The sequence below is a fragment of the Haliotis rufescens genome, unplaced genomic scaffold (genome assembly GCF_023055435.1).
Source record: "Haliotis rufescens isolate VD_foot unplaced genomic scaffold, xgHalRufe1.0.p SCAF_3, whole genome shotgun sequence".
Lineage (NCBI taxonomy): Eukaryota > Metazoa > Mollusca > Gastropoda > Lepetellida > Haliotidae > Haliotis > Haliotis rufescens.
In genome coordinates, this window is record NW_025964001.1 from 37,150,885 (window position 1) to 37,175,439 (window position 24,555).

Sequence of the window (24,555 nt, forward strand, 5' to 3'; positions counted from 1 at the left end):
CGTACTCACTCACTACTTGTTCTATTTTTCACCTTTTGTGACAGACTCCTGGTCAATCCAGACCTCATGTCTTGGCTCCTGTAGACAGCTCAGTATTTATCATATAATGGGTAGGTTTCTCGGCAGGATAAAGCCAACGGATAAAAACGATATCCGTTGGGGTCATATGCGGATAGAGATGCAAATATCAAAGGTCAAGTAGGACTACTTTCACTGTTTATAAACAAACATGGCGTCGCCCTCGTCATTCGGCGATCGAGTCAAAATTAACCATCCGGAATCTGGATAAACTACAGGGATAATTGCTATCATTGTCCAAAAAATAGTCTGATATACTGAGAATCAGTGTCTAACTGTGACGCAGCTAAGGCATTTTATAAGTTTTGACAACTTTGGAGATATAAATTTTGAAACAATTTTGCGAGGGCACGAGGCCTAGCCAAGCGGGATCAGTAGCCATATCTGTGCTTGTAGACCTCTGCGGCTTAAAACCTTCTCCACATATTAAAATAGTTGGATTGGGTCGAAATATGTTTGAATTGTTACCTTGTTTCGGTTTGTCGCTGTGTGTACATCTGACTACACTTCTTAACGTAATGACAGGACAGACCGACTGTCAACAACGTCTGACCGTGGCCGTGACGTCTCATAGACTAGGGTTAGAGTAGCCGAGTAGCTTCCCTTTGACAAAGGGCAGTTACTCTAGCGGACAGACCGACGGATTGCCGCGAAAGGCAATTAAAAACAACTGTTGTTTTGCGTATATGTTGCTTCGCCACTGTATAAGAAACAGATTTCAGTTAGAACTATATTGGCTACTGTCACTGTCCGACTGACACATCACTTACCCTGTGACGGAATAAATATTAATGCGCGCATTCCAGGAAAACTCGCAATGTTTCGGTAATGTTTGTGAGAGAGGGAAAGCGATTTTGAAGCACAGAATTAAAGAATGACATTATATGATAAAGAGGTTATCACGCTTGTGTGTTTGGGGATGGTAAATATCCTGTATTAGGAATAAACACTATGTATTTAGCTCGCCAAGGCTCGCTAAATACAATGTTTATTCCTAATGCAGGATATTTACCATCCCCAAAAACACTCGCGTGATAACCTCTATATATCATATCAGAGTGTAATATTTCTAACAAATAGCCTCTTTGGGATATTGGTGTAGAATTGGAACCCTATAACCTATACCTGTCGTAAGAGTCAACCAAAATTGTCAGCCTGTGGATTGCGTTTATTAACAACACCAATATGATCCTACAGTCACATGACCACACAGTCACATGACCAAACAGTCACATGACCAAACAGTCAGGGCACTGGTTTAAGTAAGCCTAGATACAACTTGTTGGAGGTGTGCATTTTGTGATTTGTAAGCAATCATGTAATTTTGTTGAAAATACATCACCAAATGAGCTGATCATAGTGTTGTCACAAAGTCAGATTCAGAACACCCAATCACCTTCATAGCCTCCGAATGTATGAATGTTTCATGTATTTTAAAGGAAGAAACAAGGTTTCACAAATGCCATCAAGTCATCTTACTGTTCATCCAAATGTACAGACCAAAATGACCACAGGTACCTATATCACATTCCTTACAATCACAAGTGTTTAAAATTTAAGATTATTTTATTTTTTCCATGATACTTGACATACAATGAACAAACAATGCTAAATATTATTACCATGGAAACAGAATATGGTAATTCAATGACTCCAACAAAGTTCATTCATCATCTTTAATATTTGTACAACAAAAACTGTCTGATCCCAATAACAACATGTGTACATCCTTGCCATAATATTCAGATTTTCATTCAATATTTTTTATCTGCCTAAATGGCTAAATATAAATCGTCAGGTCTGGGAAATATCTTCAACTTACAATCAGTGATCAAGTTAACAGCAATCTGATGTCTTGAAGAGAAGTGACAGTATGAAGGCACATATTCCCTAGTGAGATGGAGGTGGAGGAGACGATGTACAGACGCAGACACTGGTGAGTGATACGAGGCTGCCGACGCCCTATTGGTCTGCTGGATACAGAACTCTGTGGTATCCGGATGCCATGGAATCTGATACGCAGACATGGCAGAGGTCAATATTACATTGCTGCAATTTTTTTTCTTCGAAGAGTGATAAATCAATAAAATAGTTAGCTCACCTAATGAGCTTGCATGGTTTATAAATTGGATGCCGAGACAAATAAAGTGGTGTGCCTGATGCCTGGAGTGTGGCATCCTCTGATACATCTTCCCAAAGCAAGTGAGTTAACTGACTATAAAAGTCCAGTTTCCACCCTTGCCGAACTAGGCTGGTATTATGGAGTTACATTTTGGCTGGACTAACGAGTCTATGCATAGTCCAATTAAAATCTGGTTCGTAAACTGTCATGCAGATTTCGGTCGATTGCAGGATTTGCAAAGCATGTGCACCGCCAACTCAATGTCAGCAGATATTTTCCAAATCTTTTCATGTTTTTAATCAAGGTGCTCACGTGATTTGATGCATTTCGTGATGTAAGACCCGTTTTCTCACAATATAGATCTTGATTATCGACAGATCGCCCTGACTGGGCGCCACCATTTTGGGTGAAGCAAACGCAAGTGATACGAGAGGTGGAGTCTCACTGGTCCATAGGAGAGGCTTAGCGGGGACATAACTGGTAATAGCCATTGATGACGCTACGAATGAGCCCAGTAATTCCAGCCTAGTTCGGCAAGGGTGGAAACTGGACTTTTAAAGACAGTTAACTCTCTTGCCTTAGGAAGATGGCTCTGATATGGCTTTTTGTCTGTCAGCTGGGGGGGCTGAGGCACATGTAATATCACAGCTGATTGGTTCTACTGGACGGAGGACTCACTGAAATAATCTGTAAAATAAAGAAAGAAAATCATGACATAACAATGTCTAATGTGAGATGGTTGAGTAGCATATCATGAGGTTGGGTATTGTTACAGAACATTACATGAGTTGAAATAAGGACCACAAGTTATTTGGCAGGAAAAAAAAATCCTATAGTTCCCGAGACTAAACTGACTCTACTACATATTGGTGTCTAGTACCGGTAATTGATGGAACATGGCATGTATTGAGTTGTCATGTGTTGTATCACGCTGTATTGTATATCATACTGTATATCATATTGCATATCATATTGCATATCATACTGTATATCATATTGTATATCATATTGCATATCATATTGCATATCATACTGTATATCATATTGTATAGCATACTGTATAGTATATTACATATCATACTGTTTATCATACTGTTTATCATACTGTATATCATATTGCATATCGTTCTGTATATCGTATTGCTTATATTGTAAAGCATATTGTATATCATACTGTATAGCATATTGTATATCATACTGTATATCTTACTGTGTAGCATATTGTATACCGTACTGTATATCATATTGTATATCATACTGTATAGCATATTGTATATCTTACTGTGTAGCATATTGTATACCGTACTGTATATCATATTGTATATCATACTGTACATCATCTTGTTTATCATTGAGATACAGATTGTATTGCATTTGCCCTCGTTCCTGATCGCTATTCTTGCTATTCGGTACTTACAATGACTAATATGTGGTTGTCTCCCTTGATCTGCGTTCAGCCAGACGTCTGTATCGCTCCAGTTCCTGCAGGAGTATCATATATTTTTACCATATGATAAATCATGAAGGGTATACATGCATCACTATTGATGGAATTTAAAGGAAATCACTTAAAACAAAGGATGGTGTCTTACTTCACATACATAACATGTACAATAAACATGCTGTTAAATTAACAAAAACCAATTTCAACAAAATGAACTGCATTACCACCTTCTCAATACAACTGGCACTTACAAAGTTTTATAAAGAATCCCAAACAACTTTAATGTAACTACTTTTAGTAGTATTTGCCAAAAATAATAAAATTTGGTAAATGATTTATGCCATAAATGACTGCAAGACTTGAATGTATGTGATGGCTCCTCCTGAACAACATCATGCCTGCTTCCAGTCGTATAAATGTCCACGAAACAGACACACATGATTGTGAGTGGAAGCTAGGGCTGGGACAGGTAACTCGGGTACCCGGTTCGGGTGGGTACTGAGTAGGACCTGGGTACATAAAGGACCACCCGGACCCGTGGTTAGCCACGTGATATACATGTATTGCTTAATGACAAAAATTATCTAGAACTCTATGGAACTACAAGTCACTTATGTTCGCAGTTCTTCTTGCACCATTCCTTCTGATTGTTCATATGGTTGAATAAACATATAACTTAATTCAGCTTCAGTGTTTGAATGACCAGATTGTTTAATATATTTATCTAAATACGTTATGCCAGGGCTATGCTAAAAAAGTTCCCAATCGGACATGTTGTATCTCTTGAGACCTACAGCGGGTACCCGGGTAGGGTCGGGTTATAGGGGGGTGGGTACGGGGTAGTAAATTTGGACTCGTCCCAGCCCTAGTGGAAGCTATGGATAAACAACCTCCACAACATGGCCACTCACTTCATCTTTCTGCGCTCGAAGTGTATCGATGGCAGCCTCCACAAACTGGGGATCCTTGGCTGGGTCTTCCACAATTGCTGGGTTGTTGGTGTTCTGTCAAACACAAACATGAATGAAACTTGACATTACAAACACAACAGCCACTTAAAGGGGACTTGCGTCCACAGCATGTTGCCCATGTTCATTCTGGGTCGAAGACATTGACATTTGTTCCATGACTGAAGTAGAGACTGTGTAACAAGATCTGTATGTCGTCAAACAAATAACTATCTTCCTGAGGCAAGAGAGTTAGCCGACTATAAAAGTCCAGTTTCCACCCTTGCCAAACTAGGCTGGAATTACGGAGTTATGTTTTGGCTGGACTAACGAGTCTATGCATAGTCCAATGAACATCGTGTAACGAAATCAACTTGTGGTTCGTAAACAACATGGATTTCAAAGTGCAGATTTTCGGTTGACTGCAGGATTTGGAAAGGATGTGTACGGCCAACGGGGCTTCGACTGATGTTTTCTAAATCCTTTCTTGTTTCAAGTCAAGGTGCTCACGTAATTTGATGCACTTCGCAAGGTAAGACCTTTAATTACAACATAGATCTTGTTCATCGATCAGATCGTCTTGACTGGGCGCTACCATTTTGCTTGAAGCAAATGCAAGTGATGTGAGAGGTGGAATCTGATTGGTCAATAGGAGGGCATAGAAGGGACACAACTTGTAATAGCCACTGGTGGCGCTACGATCAAGCCCAGAAATTCCAACCAATTCGGCATGGTGTTACAAAAAGTTTAATCGAACTTGCATGGTCTGTCTGAGCTAAGTTTCTCATTAAAGGGGGCGATGTCTGCTGCCAAAATTCCAATCTCATTAAAATCAGATCTCAGTTTTGCTACCGCTGACGTGACCCCTAATGAGATGTCTTCAGATCTTTGTTTTGCGGTAGAGAGAACTAAGGTCTGATTTTAATGAGATTGCCCAAATTCAATATAGTTTGTGACATTATCATGATTATAACTAGTGCCTTTGTGAAACAGAGACAGTGTCTCTATGTGATGAGGATAATGAACTGCTAGACTGACATACGGAACTTTTTGTGTGAGTGAGACCAAGTGGCGATGAAGAACACTGGCAATGTTCCTAAGGCTCGCCCCATTGAGAAAAATAAACTCTCTGCTAAAACTAATTATCTACTGTATCCAATCTCTTGGAAAAAAAATACGAGGGTTGATTCAAAAGTGCTTAGCTTCACGTGGAAGGAATTGTTTAAGTGAAATCTTTTGTTGTTAACATGACATGATGTCAGAGGTATATTCTCAAAATATTTGTCAACCGAGCAAATTGTTTCGCTGTGACAAATCAGTGAAATAAGCTGGGGCTGTGACCTTTGCAAAATTGACAAACTTGAGGAACATTTTGTTTTGAATATTTTAAACTTTACAGATTTCTCAATTGTTCAGGTGAGGTGAAATGGGGTTTAACGTCGCGTCCAAGATTATTGCACTTATATACCGACGTGCTTGTACCCGTGTGTGTTTGTGTGGCTGCTTGTACTAGTCCGGACTGATGCTGATTTATAGTGCTAGCCCACTGAGATACCATGCCGCAGTTTAACATGAATACCCCACTCAGACACAGTATACTGACTCTGAGCCGACCAGTCCTTGTTTTAGCCCCTTAATGCCGAGCGCCAGACAGGGTAACAACAAGTACCATCTTTTAACGTCTTTTGGTATGACGCGGCCCCGGACCTTCCGCTCTCTGGGCGGACGCTCTACCACTAGACCACGGAGGCGGTCCTCTCAATTGTTCAAAATAAGAGGACCAACTCTTGGGTAAGTAAACATGTACATAATCTAACACATGAATATTGTGTTGAATCACTTACCTCCCCGTCAACATTCATCTGGTGGCAGTAACACAAAGGACATAGTCATTACTTTCAGGATTTCCAAACTATCTTTGTCTTCAACAATGTTTAAAAAATAAGTAAACCATGTTCTGCAAATATGTTTTTAAACCCTCTTGAAATGTTTGCTCAAACTCTTAATGACAACCAAACCATCAGCGTCCAAATCAAATGGTCTAAATATGTGATATGTTCCTCTTTCCCATGAAGATACATGTGTATGTTACTGGTCTCAAGGAACCAGACATGGAAGCTTCTCTCACGCTAATCCCACTGGCTTCCTCATTACATTGTTATCTGACCCGTGAAGATCCGGGGTGGAATAGGTCTTCAGCAACCCATGCTTGCCGAAAAAGGCGACTATGCTTGTTGTAAGAGGCGACTAACTGGATCGAGTGGTCAGGCTCGCTGACTTGGTTGATGCCTGTCATCGATCCCAATTGTGTGGATCGATGCTCATGATATTAATGACTGGATTGTCTGGTCCAGACTCGATTATTTACAGACCGCCGTCATATAGCTGGAATATTGCTGAGTGTGGCGTTAAACAACAAACAAACTAACCAACATTGTTATCTTTGTACAATAATCCTACCTGTGTTAACATATCAGCAATAACTCAAAACGCTTACTTGGTATTCACCTTATTAGGGGCAAGAGGTAGCCAAAAACGTTGTTAACAACAGATAATGAAGACATTGTTATAATATTTGGAACAAAGCTTGAACACAGACACATTATTAATGCAAGTACTTTTTTCCCTCCTGTCAGGGATAAAATAATTGTTTTTGTCAGAAGATTTTTTTTAACATGTTTAATATTGTAATTTTTTTGTCTTGGTCATATGTTCAGGAAAACCCAAGAATAATGGCTGTTCCTCTGAAATATTGCGCAAGTTTATCGGAATTCAGAATTGATTAAATAGGGGTGAAGGGTGTAAGAGCATGTTATTCCACTTAAACTGACCTCTTGAGGAAAGTGCCCAGTAAACGCCTTCTTCCACAGGTCCATTGGAGTCCTGTCATAAACAATAAAGACAAAGTTGTACATAGAGATGGTTCAATCACAGGGGGTGTAATAACCAGACCCGTATTACACCCCCTGCCCAGCTGATATGACTTAGTAATGGATTTTGCAAAGGCGATTGATATCAGTCCGGGAGTTACACCCATTAGTGTGTCGTCTGCTCAGCTAGCTTTCTCATGACAATGTCTTGCAAACATAGTGAAAATGCATTGCGTTCACTTGCAAATAGAATTATGGAGCTTGAAGCTGTCTAGGACAAATTTAAAAGCGAAACAGACACGGATGGTTTTGTGAACAACATGAAAAACAAGAACATGGTACGTAAAACCGACATGAAGTTATTCAGATACAATTTGGTCACAGTTGGCGAGATGCGAGATCCATCACTCAATGTTTTATGAATGGATACGTTTTACAATTTGAAATAAGGCATATGATAAAAAGGAAGTCTTCATATCATACCCCATACCTCGGGCTGATATGGGGGTCTCGGGCTGATATGGGGTCTCGGGCTGATATGGGGGTCTCGGGCTGATATGGGGGTCTCGGGCTAATATGGGGGTCTCGGGCTGATATGGGGGTCTTTGGCTGATATGGGGTCCCGGGCTGATATGGGGGTCTCGTGCTGATATGGGGGTCTCGGGCTGATATGGGGGTTTCGGGCTGATATGGGGTCTCGGGCTGATATGGGGGTCTCGGGCTGATATGGGGGTCTCGGGCTGATATGGGGGTCCAGGGCTGATATGGAGTATGATATGATAATTGCCATATAATAACCTCAAACGCCAGGGCCTAATGTGATCCTTTGTCAACAGTCCTTGTACGTTTTTCTTGGTATCTTTTGTAGATGTCTCAAGTAGTGCAACTGCTCAAATGTCAATCTCAAACTCAGATGGCAGTTGCCCTGACCTCAACGTCTGGAAAAGATGCCCTGGGAAAGCCATACAATAACTATTACATACCTACCTTGCATGTACACGTCCTATGTCATCGTCTGAGAGTGGGGGGTTGCCTGGAGTAGGAGCATAACAATTATTACTCTCAACACTGACACAAAACAAAGTTTTGTTTGTTTGTTAATTTGTTTAACGCTGCACTCAGCAATATTCCAGCTATATGATGGCGGTCTGTAAATAATTAAGTCTGGACCAGACAATCCAGTGATTGACATGATGAGCATCGATCCATGCAATTGGGATCGTTGACATGCATCAACCAAGTCAGTGAGGCTGACCACCCGATCCCGTTAGTCACCTCTTACGACAAGCACAGTCGCCATTATGACAAGCATGGGTTGCTGAAAGATGCCATGCCAAATAAATCATTCGTTCTGTGGACTTCATTCCCTAAGTGGGGGTACATAGGATGTTTGTTTTGAATTATTATGTTGAAATATCTTCTGTAAAATATTATTCTTACACAATAAATGCATCTAGAAAAATTGTGTATTTAAGATTAATGAAGATCCACATTTAGCATATGTTATTTCTGACTAAGTGGCATCTGTTCTGAATAGCTGCACTGAAAGTTGACATCTATAAGTCAATGACTCCCTACCAATGGTCTGCAGAGAGTCCAGTCCTGCCGGGACAAACAGAGGCTTATTATGCTCGACCTGCATGTTTTTACTGAAACACAACATGGAGAGGTGAATATATCAGATCTGATCAACAAAAACAAGAACAACAACAACAACAACAACAACAACACAATAGAAGGCCAAAGCACATCTTGAACAGGCTTTCTTCCTCGGTTGTAGTTCCTTCGCACAACATGTAAATATGATGGCAAAATTTCAGTTTAATACAAGGCAATGTTTGTTTGTTGTTTAACGCTGCACTCAGCAATATTCCAGCTATATGATGGCAGTCTGTAAATAATTGAGTGTGGACCAGAGAATCCAGTGATTGAAATCATGAGCATCGATCTACATAATTGGGATACGATGACATGCATCAACCAAGTCAGTGCGAATGACCACCTTACGACAAGCATAGTTGCCTTTTTAATGGCATTCTAACATGGATCTTCACGGTTACACAAGGCAATGTCTGGAATGGAAAGGCCAACAGGCCATGGAGCACTATCCAATCTTTCATATGATCAAGTGTTTTCATGGCATTCCATCCTGAGACAAGAGCATCCACAAGCCTAGTTTCACCCTTGCCCTTTCAAGAAGACTTTTCTGTGCTAAACAGACTCACTTTGGAATACGACTATCGCACATATTGATAGTCCAGTCAGAGTACAGTTTACAAAATCAACATCTGGGTTCCGAAAACATGACCGCTGATATGGCTACAGCCATTGTGTGTTGAATTATTCCAACAGTTAATGCTAATCACTGTGACGGAGATGCAGTGCTATATTATGACTACCACTACTAAGCATTTCATGTTACCGCGATGTGCAGTGTTACTTGATACTGTGTTGTCTGTGAGCCTCCATTAATGCTGCAGTAATAAGTATCTTTACTGTGGTAATCTGTCATTCGGTTGTGTGCCAGGGATAAAAACTCAGGGATAAAATAATCTGATCAACCAGGTTGTTATGCTGTTGTAGTCAGTTGAAACAGGAACAGCGATCTGATTGATCAACGATTGAGCAAAGAAATTAGATTTCTCATTTTTATAACGAGAGACGCGGCTCGTGCCCTACATGGATTGGTGCCATGATCGAGACAAGAATTGGATATCTCGTTTTTATCACGAGAGACACGGCTCGAGCCCTAGATGGGTTGGTTCCATGATCAAGACAAGAATTGGATATCTCATTTTTATCATGAGAGACACAGCTCGAGCCCTACATGGTTTTTATCACGAGGGACGTTACCTTGGGTTTGTCCGGAACAGGTGATGATTGATGATACCTTGCATCCGTTTAACAGTGGTCTCCATCTTGATGCTGAAGAACTGAACAGGAAGACTTGGATTGTTAGGGAGCAGCCATTTTATTTGGGGGGGGATCAGCTTTCAAATATCAAAACAAAATTCAGAAACATTACCCATGGCTAACTTTATCAACTGATAATTAAGAACTCACTTGTTCATCAACAGATCTCTCAGGATGCTGTTAGTCTGAAGACAAATGCTCATTGTCTTTCGACACAAAAGTTTTTGTCAACATGTGACATTCTTTGTTGAGACATTTACGGTAATGTGACCTCACCTGAGTCTTAACCTGGGTTGACTTTTGATATCTTATACTTCTAGGCCTTTCAGTTTGTCACCATGTCACAAGAGATCATTAAATGATGACTTGGTGGTTACAATGTTAGACCTGGCTGATTGTGTGTGTCCTTGCCACAATTGTTTCTTTGATTGTCTTGACTGGCTTAGTCAATGGGACTGTGACATTCCTAACAGTGACACAAAATACATTCGTTCACGGACCATCTGACGGCCATCCTTTATTATCCAGTGTATATCTCCCTGTTATCAATATTCTGCACCCACTCGCTACAATCATGTTGACTAGAGCCCAATTTAAATCCCGTCCAACCAAATTACAGAGAAAGTCTCTGCTAAGTTATTAATATGATGACCCTTCGGTTATGTCACTGGATAATGGAGGATGGCAGACGCTGTTGCCGACCTACCTGCAGAGATGCACCCTGGGAGTGAGCCACAAATCTCAGAGTCTTGCATATCACCTTCCGCTTCTCAGAGTCAAAGTCCTGGACAAATACATCAACTAAAGTCTCAGCCATGTCAACACAAATTGTATATGTGGTATTTCTAGTGGTATAATTACTAACAAAATGTCTTGCATGTGCATATAATATATTAAGAAATGCACACACACACAAAAAAGATTTAATAAAATTGAAACGAATGTAGTCAATAAATTTGAGAAGTTGAAACATACAATAATAAAAAATAATCTATTTCATGTCACTAGCAAAGATTCCTCAAAGAACCATGAAGATCCAGTTTAGAATTGGTCTTCAGGGACTATGCTTGTCGTAAGAGGCGACTAATGGGATCGGGTGGTCAGATTTGCTGACTTGGTTGATGCATGTCATCATATCCCAATTGCGTAGATCAATGTTCAAGACGTCAATCACTGTATTACCTGGTCCAGACTCTATTTACAGAGTAAAACAAACAAACAGATTCCTCACCTGAAACACATCATATTTGCTCCCTACAATGACCAGAGGCATCAGGAAGGGATCAATCATACTCTTGTCCTGAAATAATAAAAAAGATTCCCTCAAAAACCGATTGTCAACCATGACATGTCAGGGCTCTTCAAACTTGGTACTTGATTCAGCTCAAAAAAATGGAAAAAGTGACAATTAGGATTCAGGTCACTATTGCAACAAGTATCAAAAACTGAAATTCATCCTTCGGGGAGACAATTTACAGGGACAGAAATTAGCTTAAAAATTTAGCCGGCTAAAAGTGAAAAAGTATTGAGACACTCCCTTAAAAAAGGCAAAACTGACACTAGTCTTCAGGATACTTTAACCCCCAAGATGCCATTTGGACATATATGTCCCTACACAAAACACAGTTGCTGTGCCAGAGGGACATATATGTCCTTCTGAAACATCATGTTAAAAGAGGTAAAATATCTGTGGGGGGGTGTATATAAAAATTGTGTTGTTTTCACAACTATACTGTCAATATATAAAGCATACGAATTAGTCAAATTTCCCTTGTTTATATTGGCACTCAAATGTGCTGCCATTGAAATATTTTTTCTGTTTGAACAAATTGCAAAGACTGATTGAAAATCCCCATGAAGGAATGTTTAAAACCTTTAAAACTATACTGGTTAAAGGTTTGAAAAGGATCAAATCTCTACGCATCTATGTAGTAATAAGCTCATGAAATCTACTAAAGAAAGGTATGCAGTTTTCACAATGTCACTCACAAATAAACTTGGCACGGTGATAGTACACAGGATATTTTTATGTGGCAGTCCGAGGGTTAACACTGGGTGAACTTGCACACGGGGATAGTACTTAAAACTTGTACCATCCATGCCTTGTTCATCTCCTATCATTGAATTGTACAGTGAGGCAGATGTCCCCATGTTCTTAGGTGTCACAGAGACTTACCTCCCTTTTCCATGCTAGGATAGGCTGATTGTTGGTTTGAGTAACAGCTTCTCCACAATTATTATCCTTGGTCTGATAGCACCAATTGCTCGTGTTCATGGACATATCATGCCACTGCCTCACTTTGGGCTTTCTTCCCCATGCCGTGATATAACTGAAATACTGTTCAAAGCACTCACTCTCTCTCTCAACTTACCGGGTGTTCTTCCCCGATTCTTTCCCAGGCAATCTTTTTCAGTTTGTCTCTGATGTGAGGATCAGCCTGTTTCATCTCGGCAATGACGTTCTCCACGCGGGATCGCGCTGCTGTTAGAAGACTCTCCAGCGTGAACCACATCTGTGTCGGTGTGGACAGGTCAAGGACAATCACCAGGGAGGTGTGCCTAAATAGGAATCACTGTCATGGTTCAACAAGCAGAGACTAGGCTACTCATTCACAAGCTTGGCTTGACAATTTTTGATTATCCTCATGCTATTTGTTTTCGAATTCTTAAGAAACATTCGTAGTTTTCTCTTTAATCACATGAACAACTGTAAAACATCTCTTTCGCTTATAAAAGACAACTTTCCCTTAAAAACAAGCCATCATCTGAGTATTTACAATATCTGAGTGATGCTTCACCCCTTGTTATAGAGCGAGTAATCGCAATAAACATGGCCGACGATATTTTAATACTGACAGAGGCATTCATGATCTTTTCGGTTTCTAAAATATACTTTAACACATTTAGACAAAAAATTAAATGATTATTTCCAATCAAATGGACATTTGTTTAAAATGAATATCCCACTATCCTTACATTGGTGTTTTGAAAATTTAGATGAACTAGAGAATGATAGTGTAAAAGTAAAATTAATTGGTCAATTCCTGAAACAGACGATACCTAGAGGACTGATGATATCCTACTTAGTGAGGAAGGAATCTATTCTGTAGAACTCACATTATGGTCTCTGGGTTGATGGGTATATCCATCAGTTTAGACAGCCATGTTCCTCCACCCAGCTCCCAGATGTGACCCACATCCTTTGCCTACACACAAACAGAAATAAGGGATGTATTGAAACACATGCACCGCTGGACCTCAACCATCTTCCCGAGGCAAGCATGCCGACTAGTTTGTATTAAAGCCTAGTTTCTTTGATAAACAGGCTAGTGGACACCCTTGCCTCGGGAAGATGGACCTAACTGGATTAATGAATCAATGGCATGATGCGTTTACATAATCAAGACCTGTTTTCTGTTAAATAACTGAACTTTTTAATCCCTGAAACTCTTGTCACATTGAGTAAGAGTGAGTATGGTTTTACACCGCTTTTAGCAATATTCCAGCAATATCACAGCGGAGGACACCAGAAATGGGCTTCACACATTGTATCCATGTGGGGAATCGAACCCTTCGGCACGACGAGCAAAAAGTTTAACCACTAGGCTACCCCACCACTCGCCCAAGGAGAAGAAATGGGACTAGAAAGATAGACATGCATAGATGGTCACATGATACTTTGACAGTGACAAACATGGCTCTACCATTGGTACAGATGACATTAGTAACTGAAAAGACCTTGCTGAAATATATACAGTATCATTTAGTACAGGAGTTTCCAAGCCTATTTGAACAAGGTTTGTGACATATTGACATGGAATTCATACAAATTGGCATCAACCTCTTTAACATTACCAACACATCCCCAATTTAACAAAGGACAGAAGATCAAGAGTAGACCTGAATCATTAGTTGGAACTAATCAAAATGTAATGGATCTAGACTGGATTTAAACTGGATATCGACTTGATCTAAACTTGACCCAGGTAACCATGGCAACATTTCTTTGGATAAGCCAACCAAACCCCTAGGTCAGTCTTAAACTACATTTCAAACTTAAACTGGATCTAAACTGGACCACATTTGGACCTAAACTTGACCCCAAACTGGATCTAGATTATATCTAAACTGAACCTAAACTGGATCTTGACTGGATCAAACCAGGACCAAATCTGGACCTAAACTGGATTTAGACTGGATATATAGACTGGACCTCATCTTGATATAAACTTGATCTAAACTTGATCCCCAGTAATTAGGGCTGGGACGAGGCCAAATTTACTACCCGGGTACCCACCCCCTATTACCCGACTCTACCATGCTCTACCCGGGTACCCACTGTAGGTATCAAGAGATACAAAATGTCTGATTGGGATTTTTTTTACCACAGCACTTGCAAAACGTATTTAGATACATGTTTTAAACAATCTGGTCATGCATACTGAAGTTGACTTAAGTTATATCTTTATTCAACCATATGAAAAGTCAGAAGTAATGGGTGCATAGTCAGAAAAAAATGCAAACATATTGACTTGTAGTGCAAGCATAGAGTTCTAGATAATTTTTGTCATTAAACAAATATAACACGTGACTAAACATGAGTCCGGGTAGTCATGTGGGTACCCGGGCCCTGCTCAGTACCCACCCAACCCAGGTAACAGAGTTATCTGTCCCTGCAATACCGGTAACCATGGCAACATTTCTGTAGATAAGCAAACCACATTATTTTTTACATGGGCTGTAATATAGTTGTGGTTATTCTGCTCCAAATACACAAGGGGGCGGTCGGGTAGCCTAGTGGTTAAAGCGTTCGTTCGTCACGCCGAAGACCCGGGTTCGATCCCCGACATGGGTACAATGGGTGAAGCCCATTTCTGGTGTCCCCCGCCGTGATATAATGCTGGAATATTGCTAAAAGCGGCGTAAAACCATACTCACTCACTCCAAAATACACAAGAAAGTATGTGTTTTGAGATGTCAGTGTTGGTCGTAATATTAGCTTACAATGTTGTGTCCTTTAGCACGTCTTCCAAATGTGTATTCCAGGGCTACTGTTGGCTTGGGAGGCTCATCTCTGGAATGACAACATCATACAGTTATTGGAAACTTTTGCGGGAGAAGTTAGAAACAACAAAATAAAAACTATGTTAACCATGCATAATATCACAAGTCTGTCACTGCAAGAAGGATCAAGTGTGGATTTATCTAAGTTGTATTGAGCAGAATTTCAGCAATATCACAGTAAGTAAACATAAATAATGACCTTCAAATATTGTATTTGTTTCTTTGTTGTTTAATGCCGCACTCAGCAATATTCCAGCTATATGACTGCGCTCTGTAGACCAGACAATCCAGTGATTTACATCCTGAGCATCCATCGACGCAATTGGGATCGATGACGTGCATGAACCAAGTCAGCGGCGAGCCTGACCGCCCAATCCCGTTAGTCGCCTCTTACGACAAGCATAGTCATCTTTTACGACAAGCATGGGTTGCTGAAGACCTATTCTACCCCGGATCTTCAGGATTTCTGATTGTAAACTTGAAACAGTGTGTATTGTACCCATGAGGAATTGTACATGACACTTCAACACGACACATCAACTCATTAACATGATTAAGCATTGCGTCATCCAATCAAAACAATACTTTTAAACTGCAACAACTATTGTACAAAGTGCATAATTGAGTGAGTTGGGTTTAACGCCGCTTTTAACAGTATTAGTTATATCACGGCGTGTCAGCTTAATGTGGGAGGAAAGCCCGAAGTGATGCAGGTCTTAGACGTTTACCACTTCGGTGAAACCCACGAGCACGGGTATGGTGTTGACAATCCTAGAAACATAATCGGGGAGAACCGGGATTCGAACCCACAATCATAGGTTTCTGGCGTGCCCACGGGACGCAACTCTGCACAGCGATTCGCGGCGCCTTAGACGACTGGGCCACCCGTGCCCCCACAAAGTGCATAACCATATACAGATTCATTAATTCCAAATCTTATTATATATAATTGTAAACATTCCTTGACTCACCTATCTAAATATCTCAGAATTATGCTTGTTTTCCCCTGAAATGAATGTGACACTTATTTAACATTCATCTTAATAACGACAAATTCATCAGGTAATAAAGAATGCTGTTTACTTCTATATGATAGCTTTGGTGAAATATTCTTACTGTAGCAGACAGGGGGGACAGGGTTTGGGGGGAGGAGATAAAAACTAATACTCAAATATTTTAGCAAATATGGTTTCAAAGCATGATCAAATGAAATCAATACTTGATCTTACATCTTTATTAAGACAGACATCAATGTGTCTCATCTAGAAGTCATGTCTGGTACAGATAAAAACCTGGCTGTTTATGTGAGCAGTCCCTTATGATAGGTCCCAACACATATGGCTTATAATATGATCAATTCATAACTTCAAAACATTTCATGTAAGGTGAGCTTTAAAACCCCTTAAGCATGTACTGCTTAATATTCATAATCTCCACTCCCATTTTGGAAAAAAATAATCATTCCGTTCTGTGGAAAAATATAATTGTTATTAATATTACTGAGTTTTTGCTGCCTGTGATGAAGACTGCAGAGTCCTCTGATGCTTGATTTTCATCTGGAAACAACATAATATCATTTTTAAGGCACAAAGTGGTCTATTCATTATGATCAACTACACTGTAGAACAGAAAGATATAAAAGACATGATAAGGCATCTTGGAGACTTGTCATTTGTTAGGAAGGGTGGGGTGCAGTCTGGGTGTGTGTGTGTGTGTGTTGAGGGGGCGGGGGGTGGTGGTATGGGTGTTTATTGTTTAATGCCACATGCAGCAATATTCCAGCTATGTGACAGTGGTCTGTAAATAATTGAGTGATTGACATCATGAGCATTGATCAACGCAATTGGGATATGATGACATGACATGACAAGTCAGTGAGCCTGACCACCCGATCCTGTTAGTCGCCTTTTACGGCAAGCATGGGTTGCTGAAGACCTTTTCTACCCCGGATCTTCAATGGTACAGTCTAGCAGTGAACGATCCTCAACACATAGAGACACTGTGGATTGGTCTCCATCATAATTAGCTGACTCATTTTTTTCATGACCCCTTCCCTATAATAAATGACCAGTCCCTAAATAATGTTCAAAATTATAACTTTACATTTGAAAGAAAATAAATAAATAGAACTGTGTCATGGAAAGAGCATGCTACCAAAATCCTAATTTGGACAGATATTACATTCTCAACAGTATTAATATATAAAATCTACATGTTTCACCATAGATACTACACTTGATGCTCATGAGATCTTTCTTAATACAGATGGTAGTATAATCACAAGATTAATGCCAATGGAAATAATGCAGGTAGAACAGGGTAAAGCAGGTATGATTTTATATTACCTTTGTCAGCATTTGACTGGGTTATTGCGAGATCCCAGAGGCTGGAAAACATCAAAAATTGAAAACATTAAAAGGCAACATTTCAAATCCTGATAATCACCATGAGTTGTTGTTTAGCTTGTGAATTTTTTAAATATTGAAAATGTGCTATTGTATGCTTTATTTAGGAAACAAATATTGAAAACTATCAACTTCACAGAGGGGCCTACCTTTACAATTAAGCACCACAAAGTTTACAAACAAATCACGTTGACATAATTTGTGAAATTTTGATAACCATAAGAACAGAGTTGCTGGGTCATCGAGTGTGCATAAGCTCCTGTCAGTGATGTATCATCTCTACACGTAATGTCACTTAATAAGCCCAGTGCAGGAACCCTTAGCATCTTTAGAATTTAGCACCACAACTTCTTGTATGGACCCGATGTATGGGAGCAGGTCAAAACAGTGTCATATGTCAAATTGGCCTCAAAAGGTAAAGTGAAAATAGTTGTAGAAAAAAGTCAACACTTATCGTGCTTATTCAGACGTTGTTGATGGTCACACATAAATGTGCACAGTTCTTAATTCTCATGATTCTTACAGATACAGCACAAGTGATCACATATAGTTTTTGGGATCACAGATTATATCCGTGGTCCATGGTTGGAAACATGGATGTTCCCCCACCAGAATAAAAGTTTATTCGTCTTTTCACAAAAGATTGGTTGACTGGTCAGTAATGTCATTTGATGAGATTGGTAAAAACAACAAATGAACTCAACTAGAAGAGATGACATTGTAATAACAACCTCCAACACGAACTCTTCTACACAATCCTGCTCACAATGGGTCGCTATGACATTTTTCGAGCCCGTATAAGACTATGAGTATGTTGCCATTTTGACTTTGGATTGATGGCCGTCTTTGGCTTTTGAGTCTGTTCTGACACGAACATACTACTTCAACATGACAACAACCATGGCCCTGGCAAATGTTCTTCTCGTTCAACACGGTCTCCTAATAAACCTTTTCAAGACCTCAAAACCATACCTTGTAAGTTTCCTTCTCAAAATTTTAGGATGTAGATCAATCTAGCATTAAATTCCAGCGACAATGTCTGAATTTCACAAATGGCAGTCATCAATACGTCTCTTAAACTAACATGGGAAATTGTTATATTTATTGAATAATTAATTTTAACTCACGATTTTGACATCTTGATATTAAAGTCGCAATGCACGACAATTTAGACGTAGAAAGAAGCTTCACTAAGTCTCTTATTCAAGCGGGCACCTGTATTGTTGACATTCACAACCAAACCGGAACAATGGTTGGAATTTACGTACTGGGCCGAAGTGAAGGAAATTATATAGTTAATTGGTATAAATGAAATGGTTTTACGCCAGAAAATAGAATTTGTAAATATGTATACAGTGAATGCCTTTATATTGTTTGTAGTTGGTATAAGAACTATACAATAATTTTCTTAAAGGAAGATTTCATTTTTCTTTCACCATTCGCTGCAGCGCTGACGTCATATTCAACATGGCAACCTTCAAGGAGTATCTCGTTAACGAAGGCTATGCAAAATTTTCTGCAGCCAGGAAACAAGAAACTGAAGATTCTAAAACTGACCCAGAAGATGACCCATTTAGGTCCAGGTACAAGGCTAGAGAAACTTATGGTGAAATCAGAACCGCATTAAAAGGGTACATAAACGACGATGCTGAAGATGTGACGCTGACGCTTTTTCTAGCGGTTTTGGACTTTTACCTGGCAACAAATTTCATTGATACGGAAGAAATCGCAGCTGGAGAGGAGCATTTAATGAATGCACTAAAATTACTTGAAGATCAGAAGTATGACAGAGAAGTCACTAACATCTACCAAACGGTTCTCAATAATCTTTCAATAATGTGGTCAGAGAGAAGGAATTATGACAATTCAATGAAATATCTCAAACAAGCAGAATCTCTGTATAAGAAATTCAAGCGTGATGTTGGAAATGATCCCTATGCCATTGATGAATATTTCAAACCTGATGAGTCTGGTGAAAATGACATTGCAACTATTTCTAAAACAAGATCAAAACACTTTGAAAACACATATACTCTGACATTGTTCTACATAGCCCAAGTCTATGCATTAACTGAAAAGAAAGAGGACTCTGCCAAATATTGTCATGTAACACTTCAAAGACAATTGGACTCCTATACATACAAAGCTGATGAATGGGCTCTTAATGCAGCAACACTATCACAGTATTACATCACTGTGGAAATGTACCACTTTGCTCGTCACTGTTTGGCAAGTGCATCTTTGATATTTGAAGAGGCAGCATCAAAGGAAGAAGATACAGATGAAGATACTAAAGAGCAGATGGCACAAAAGAGAGCTGATATTGACAGATGTTGGGCCAAATATGGCCTTGCGCTTTTGGAAGCTTCTAAAGACTATTTAATGAAAGAGGTTGAAGATGCAAGGGATGGAGTTTCTTCTAATGATCACAATGCAGATGTTAAAGAAGGTGCCAGCAAATTCTCACTGTCAGATGGGGAAGCTGGTAGGTCTGAAGAAGAAAATAGTGACACATCTCCAGTGTTAGATATTGAGAACTGCAAAACATTTCCACGATTCAATCTGGAAGTAACAAATTATGAGGAGAAAATCACTGATCAGTTCGTCAGAGATTTCTCTGAAGCAAGAGAAGTATTCATGTCAGTCCAAACAAGATTGAATGATGCCAAAAAGTTTTATGTAGTGGATGGACACTGCTCTGACTACATCCAAATCATCCAGGATATCAGCAAGGCTTATAAGGAACTGGCATTCTTTGAAATGGACATGGAACGTCAGTGCAAAATGCACAAAAGGAGGGTTGACCTGTTGAAAGATACCTTGACAGATCTCAACCCGAAGTACTATCTTCTAGTCTGTCGGCAGCTTATGTATGAACTCGCAGAAACATACAGTACCATGGTGGACCTTAAGTTGGGGATAATGGAAGCAGAGGGCAGAGGTCCAAATCCACATTCCGTGAAAAAAATCAACACTCTAGCTCAACAGAGCATTGCACAATATAATACTTATTTGGATTCATTGAAGAGTGGGAAGCCTGACTTTCCAGATGAGTTTCATGAAAATGATGTGCGTCCAGCACTAGTGGCAATGTTCTGTTTGGGTAGACTCTATTCCAAGATTATTTCACCAGAGATTCCGCACAGGCTGGTGCTGATGAAGAAAAGTCGAGAGTGTTACCAGTTTGTTGAAACATATTGCAAGAGGCACCCAGAAATAGAGGGGAGGATGGTTAATGAACTGAATATAAGTAGGGAAATGGTTGTTCTCCTGCCTCTGAAGATGGAGAAAATCAGAATTGGGCAGCTCTAAGCAAATGCTAGGTGCAGCATTTTAATCATGAACATTTGTTACCCTCTGAATACATTGATGAGATAGCGTTGCATAGAACAAATTCTGTTATCATCATGATCATGATTTGACATTAGCAGATTAGCACATCATGAAATAAGATATTTGACAGTTTCTCATATGAACATGATGAAGAATGTTCTTATCAAGATAACCACTGCTTGCTGAACAAATGTTTAATATGTTGATGTGTGTCTGTGGTGTTTCTGTTCATGCCATTGGGTACTTGTTTTCACCTAGGGCTGCAACATAAGTTCATAAGCATGTATCTTGTTTGTACCTTGATGAATGCTTGTCAGCAACAAGACAAGTGCAATAGGCTAGTTCATTTCCCAACATCATGCATATGGGTAGAATTTATGAAGCCCAGACTGATACCTTACCATCACTGACCAGAGCTTACCATGCTTACCTTGGCTTCAAATTTCAATACGATGAAGTGAAACTAATCATGCTAATAGAACATGTATTAACTCTTATCATGCTCGTGTTATCCCGTGTTCTCAGCGTGGGGTGATCAGATAGCCTAGGGGTTAAAGCTTTTGCTCATCACGCTGAAGACCGGGGTTCAGTTCAAGACATAGGTACAATGTGTGAAGCCCATTTCTGGCGTTCCCCCGCCGTGATATTGCTGGAATATTGCTAAAAGTGGCGTAAAACCATACTCACATACTCTCCTCAGCGTCATTGTGGTCACACATTTGATGACATGGTGTGATGATGTAATCAGGGTAATGGAGGAAGGTGCTGCTGGTAGTGATCGTGGTGATAATATAATATATTTTTCAAGTTTCTACATCTTCTTGATCATTACATTCAAAGTGATGTTTAATGTGTTTAACTTTATACATGTTAACAGTTTTAATTGTGTTAACTGGACAAAATGGATTTCTTCCTGATCACTAAGGTGTCATCATGGTCATGATAAGGAAAATTAACATAATGAATATAAATAAGCTTCCTTGAACTTGAGCATAAACTTCCTTGAACATGAGCATAAGATTCCTTGAACTTGAGCATAAACTTCCTTGAACATGAGCATAAGATAACTTGAACATGTTGAATTACAAACGTCTGGAACAGTTGATGCATTCCTGACATGATGAACAGTTTCCATTCCATGTCCAAGAGGAGGGGGATGATGATGCGATGAATTTGTCTGGATGTATTGAATTTGACATGTCTTTGTCAGATGTAAATGATTAAAGCAGTCTTTAAACATGTTACAAGCAACAATTGGTTCAACAGCTGATCAATTTTTATTCATACCTTTTTTGGTCAATTTTACCTGTTATCATGGTTATCGACGTGTGCATGTGTGTTTTAGCCTTGTTTGCTTAAGCCTGTTAACATGGTTAAGTTTCACCCTGTACATACCTTGAATTGGGATAGCACTTTAAGTATGTTCTTGCCGTGTCACAGTCCTGTTCACTTGTAACCTTGTTACCATGGTTGCCACTTTTTACTGTAGGTTTAGGCTTCGTCATTGTCAGGGTGCTGTTTTTAACGTTTTAAATAATCTATGTTATCATGAACTTGTTCTTCATGTTTGTCATGGCATTGTTTTGACCTTTTTTCTAATCTCAAAACTCAACGATTTTCTGCTTCTTTCTAACTATTCTAAGGCCTTTCTAAATGTCTTTCATCAATTATTTGTCAGTCCCTTTTCAGCATGCTTAGTGCAGGCCATATTATTGCAGAAAAATAGTTTGTTTAAAAAAAACCGTAAGGGAAGTGTTGTCTAGGTTACGACATTGTTAGCATGGCTAGTGTTTAATACCATAAACATGATGAACTCACTCAGCTTACCCAATAATGATTCCTAGTACCTAGTAGTAGCTGGTGATATTGGTATATGCTGTCATGGATGTGTTCTTTTCTTGGGAAATTGTATCTGTAGAAATATTATACATGTTTCTGTTTGTGTGTAAAGCTGTGATAAACATTTATTTATCAATTACCTTGTACAGAAGAACTCAAGCTGTAAAATATCTATACTCGAACTGTTTTAGTTTGTTATATTTTTTCCGTCTTGGAATAATGTGTCTCAAATGTGCGCAGTGGTGAGGAAGGTGAGGTGAGGTGAAATTGGGTTTAACGTCGCGTCCAAGATTATTGCACTTATATAGCAACATGCATGCACGTGTGTGGGTGTGGCTGCTTGTACTAGTCCGGACTGATGCCGATTTATAGTGCAAGCTCATTGAGATACCATGCAGCAGTTTAACATGAATACCCCACTCAGACACAGTATACTGACTCCGAGCGGACCAGTCCTTGTTTTAGCCCCTTAATGCCAAGTGCCAGACAGGGTAACAACAAGTACCATCTTTTAACGTCTTTTGGTATGACGCGGCCGGGGATCGAACCCCGGACCTTCCGCTCTCCGGGCGGACGCTCTACCACTAGACCACCAAGGCGATCCGGTGAGGAAGGAGTTTGAATTGGTTACAATGATGATCAATTCAATTTGTCAACATCTGGATGTATATCGTCATTATGCTGGTGGTGAGCTGTTGGATTTAGACATGTTTGTATCGTTGCATGGCGCATCTTTCTTGAATTCTGAACGTGGCTGGAATTCTGGACATTCGTGACCAACTTGTGTTATTCCGTGACAAGCCGATTAGCGACTTGTGCCCCTCTCATGGTCATTTTTGCGACCGGGTTCCATCTTACCGTCTTAGAGCAAACGGGCATACCTAAAACAATTGTCAACTCGTTGCGTTATGGTTCACATATATTTCCCCATATATTTCCCCATATATTATACATATTTCAGATGCAATTTAAAGCACATCGGGATATGCAGAATTATACAGTATGATTGAAAACATTTAACTGTGTCATGGGTATATTTTTAGATGCAAGACATATGTAAAATCAAAAATTGTTTCTGAAGGATTCTTTGACGAAGAACTTGAAATCATACACGCATTCTGATTGGTTTGTCGTATTTTCACACATAACATTCATCGATAGGGGGATAACTCTTCTTGCACGTTACGGAAAGGGGCGAGTGGTGATGAATGGAATTCTGGAGTTACATTTTGGCTGGAATAACGAGTCTATGCAAAGTCTAATCGAAATTGCCCAATGAACTAGACATCCGGTTCGTAAACATGGATTTCAACTTGCAGGTTTCGATTGACTGCAGGATTTATAAAGCATGTGTACTGTCATCTGAAGGGACATAACTTGTAATAGCCACTGGTGGTGCATAGTTTGGCAAGGGTGGAAACTGGACTTTTACAGTCAGTTACCTCCCTTGCCTTGGGATGATGACCTGGCTTAAGCCAAATGTTGAATTGAGGATCTTGTTTTTAACATGTTTAAAGCTCCGATACTTACATATATATGA

The 24,555-nt window shown here is 39.6% G+C and overlaps 2 protein-coding genes across 3 annotated transcripts; one reads left to right on the forward strand and one right to left on the reverse strand.

The window, feature by feature from the left end:
- Positions 1-1,231: 1,231 nt before the first annotated feature.
- Positions 1,232-19,127, reverse strand: LOC124118800 (cytoplasmic dynein 2 light intermediate chain 1-like). Of its 2 annotated transcripts, XM_048402918.1 has the most exons (18): positions 18,971-19,127; positions 17,784-17,824; positions 16,939-16,994; positions 16,410-16,444; positions 15,379-15,448; positions 13,492-13,580; positions 12,747-12,933; positions 11,606-11,674; positions 11,081-11,158; positions 10,315-10,394; positions 9,040-9,110; positions 8,449-8,494; positions 7,423-7,474; positions 6,436-6,453; positions 4,556-4,648; positions 3,618-3,682; positions 2,879-2,887; positions 1,232-2,090 (listed from the first exon to the last, which is right to left on the reverse strand). In XM_048402918.1, exons 1-16 carry the CDS (start codon positions 18,979-18,981, stop codon positions 3,623-3,625), a joined length of 1,056 nt encoding a protein of 351 aa, XP_048258875.1. In that variant the 5' UTR covers positions 18,982-19,127; the 3' UTR covers positions 1,232-2,090; positions 2,879-2,887; positions 3,618-3,622. The 2 variants fall into 2 exon arrangements, with proteins under 2 accessions (XP_048258875.1, XP_046337066.1); XM_046481110.2 differs by lacking the exons at positions 1,232-2,090; positions 6,436-6,453 and having other exon boundaries at positions 2,654-2,887; positions 18,971-19,126.
- Positions 19,128-19,306: 179 nt separating this feature from the next.
- LOC124118797 (KIF-binding protein-like) lies at positions 19,307-23,197 on the forward strand. The gene has a single exon (XM_046481089.2). It carries the CDS (start codon positions 19,311-19,313, stop codon positions 21,153-21,155), a length of 1,845 nt encoding a protein of 614 aa, XP_046337045.1. The 5' UTR covers positions 19,307-19,310; the 3' UTR covers positions 21,156-23,197.
- Positions 23,198-24,555: the final 1,358 nt, after the last annotated feature.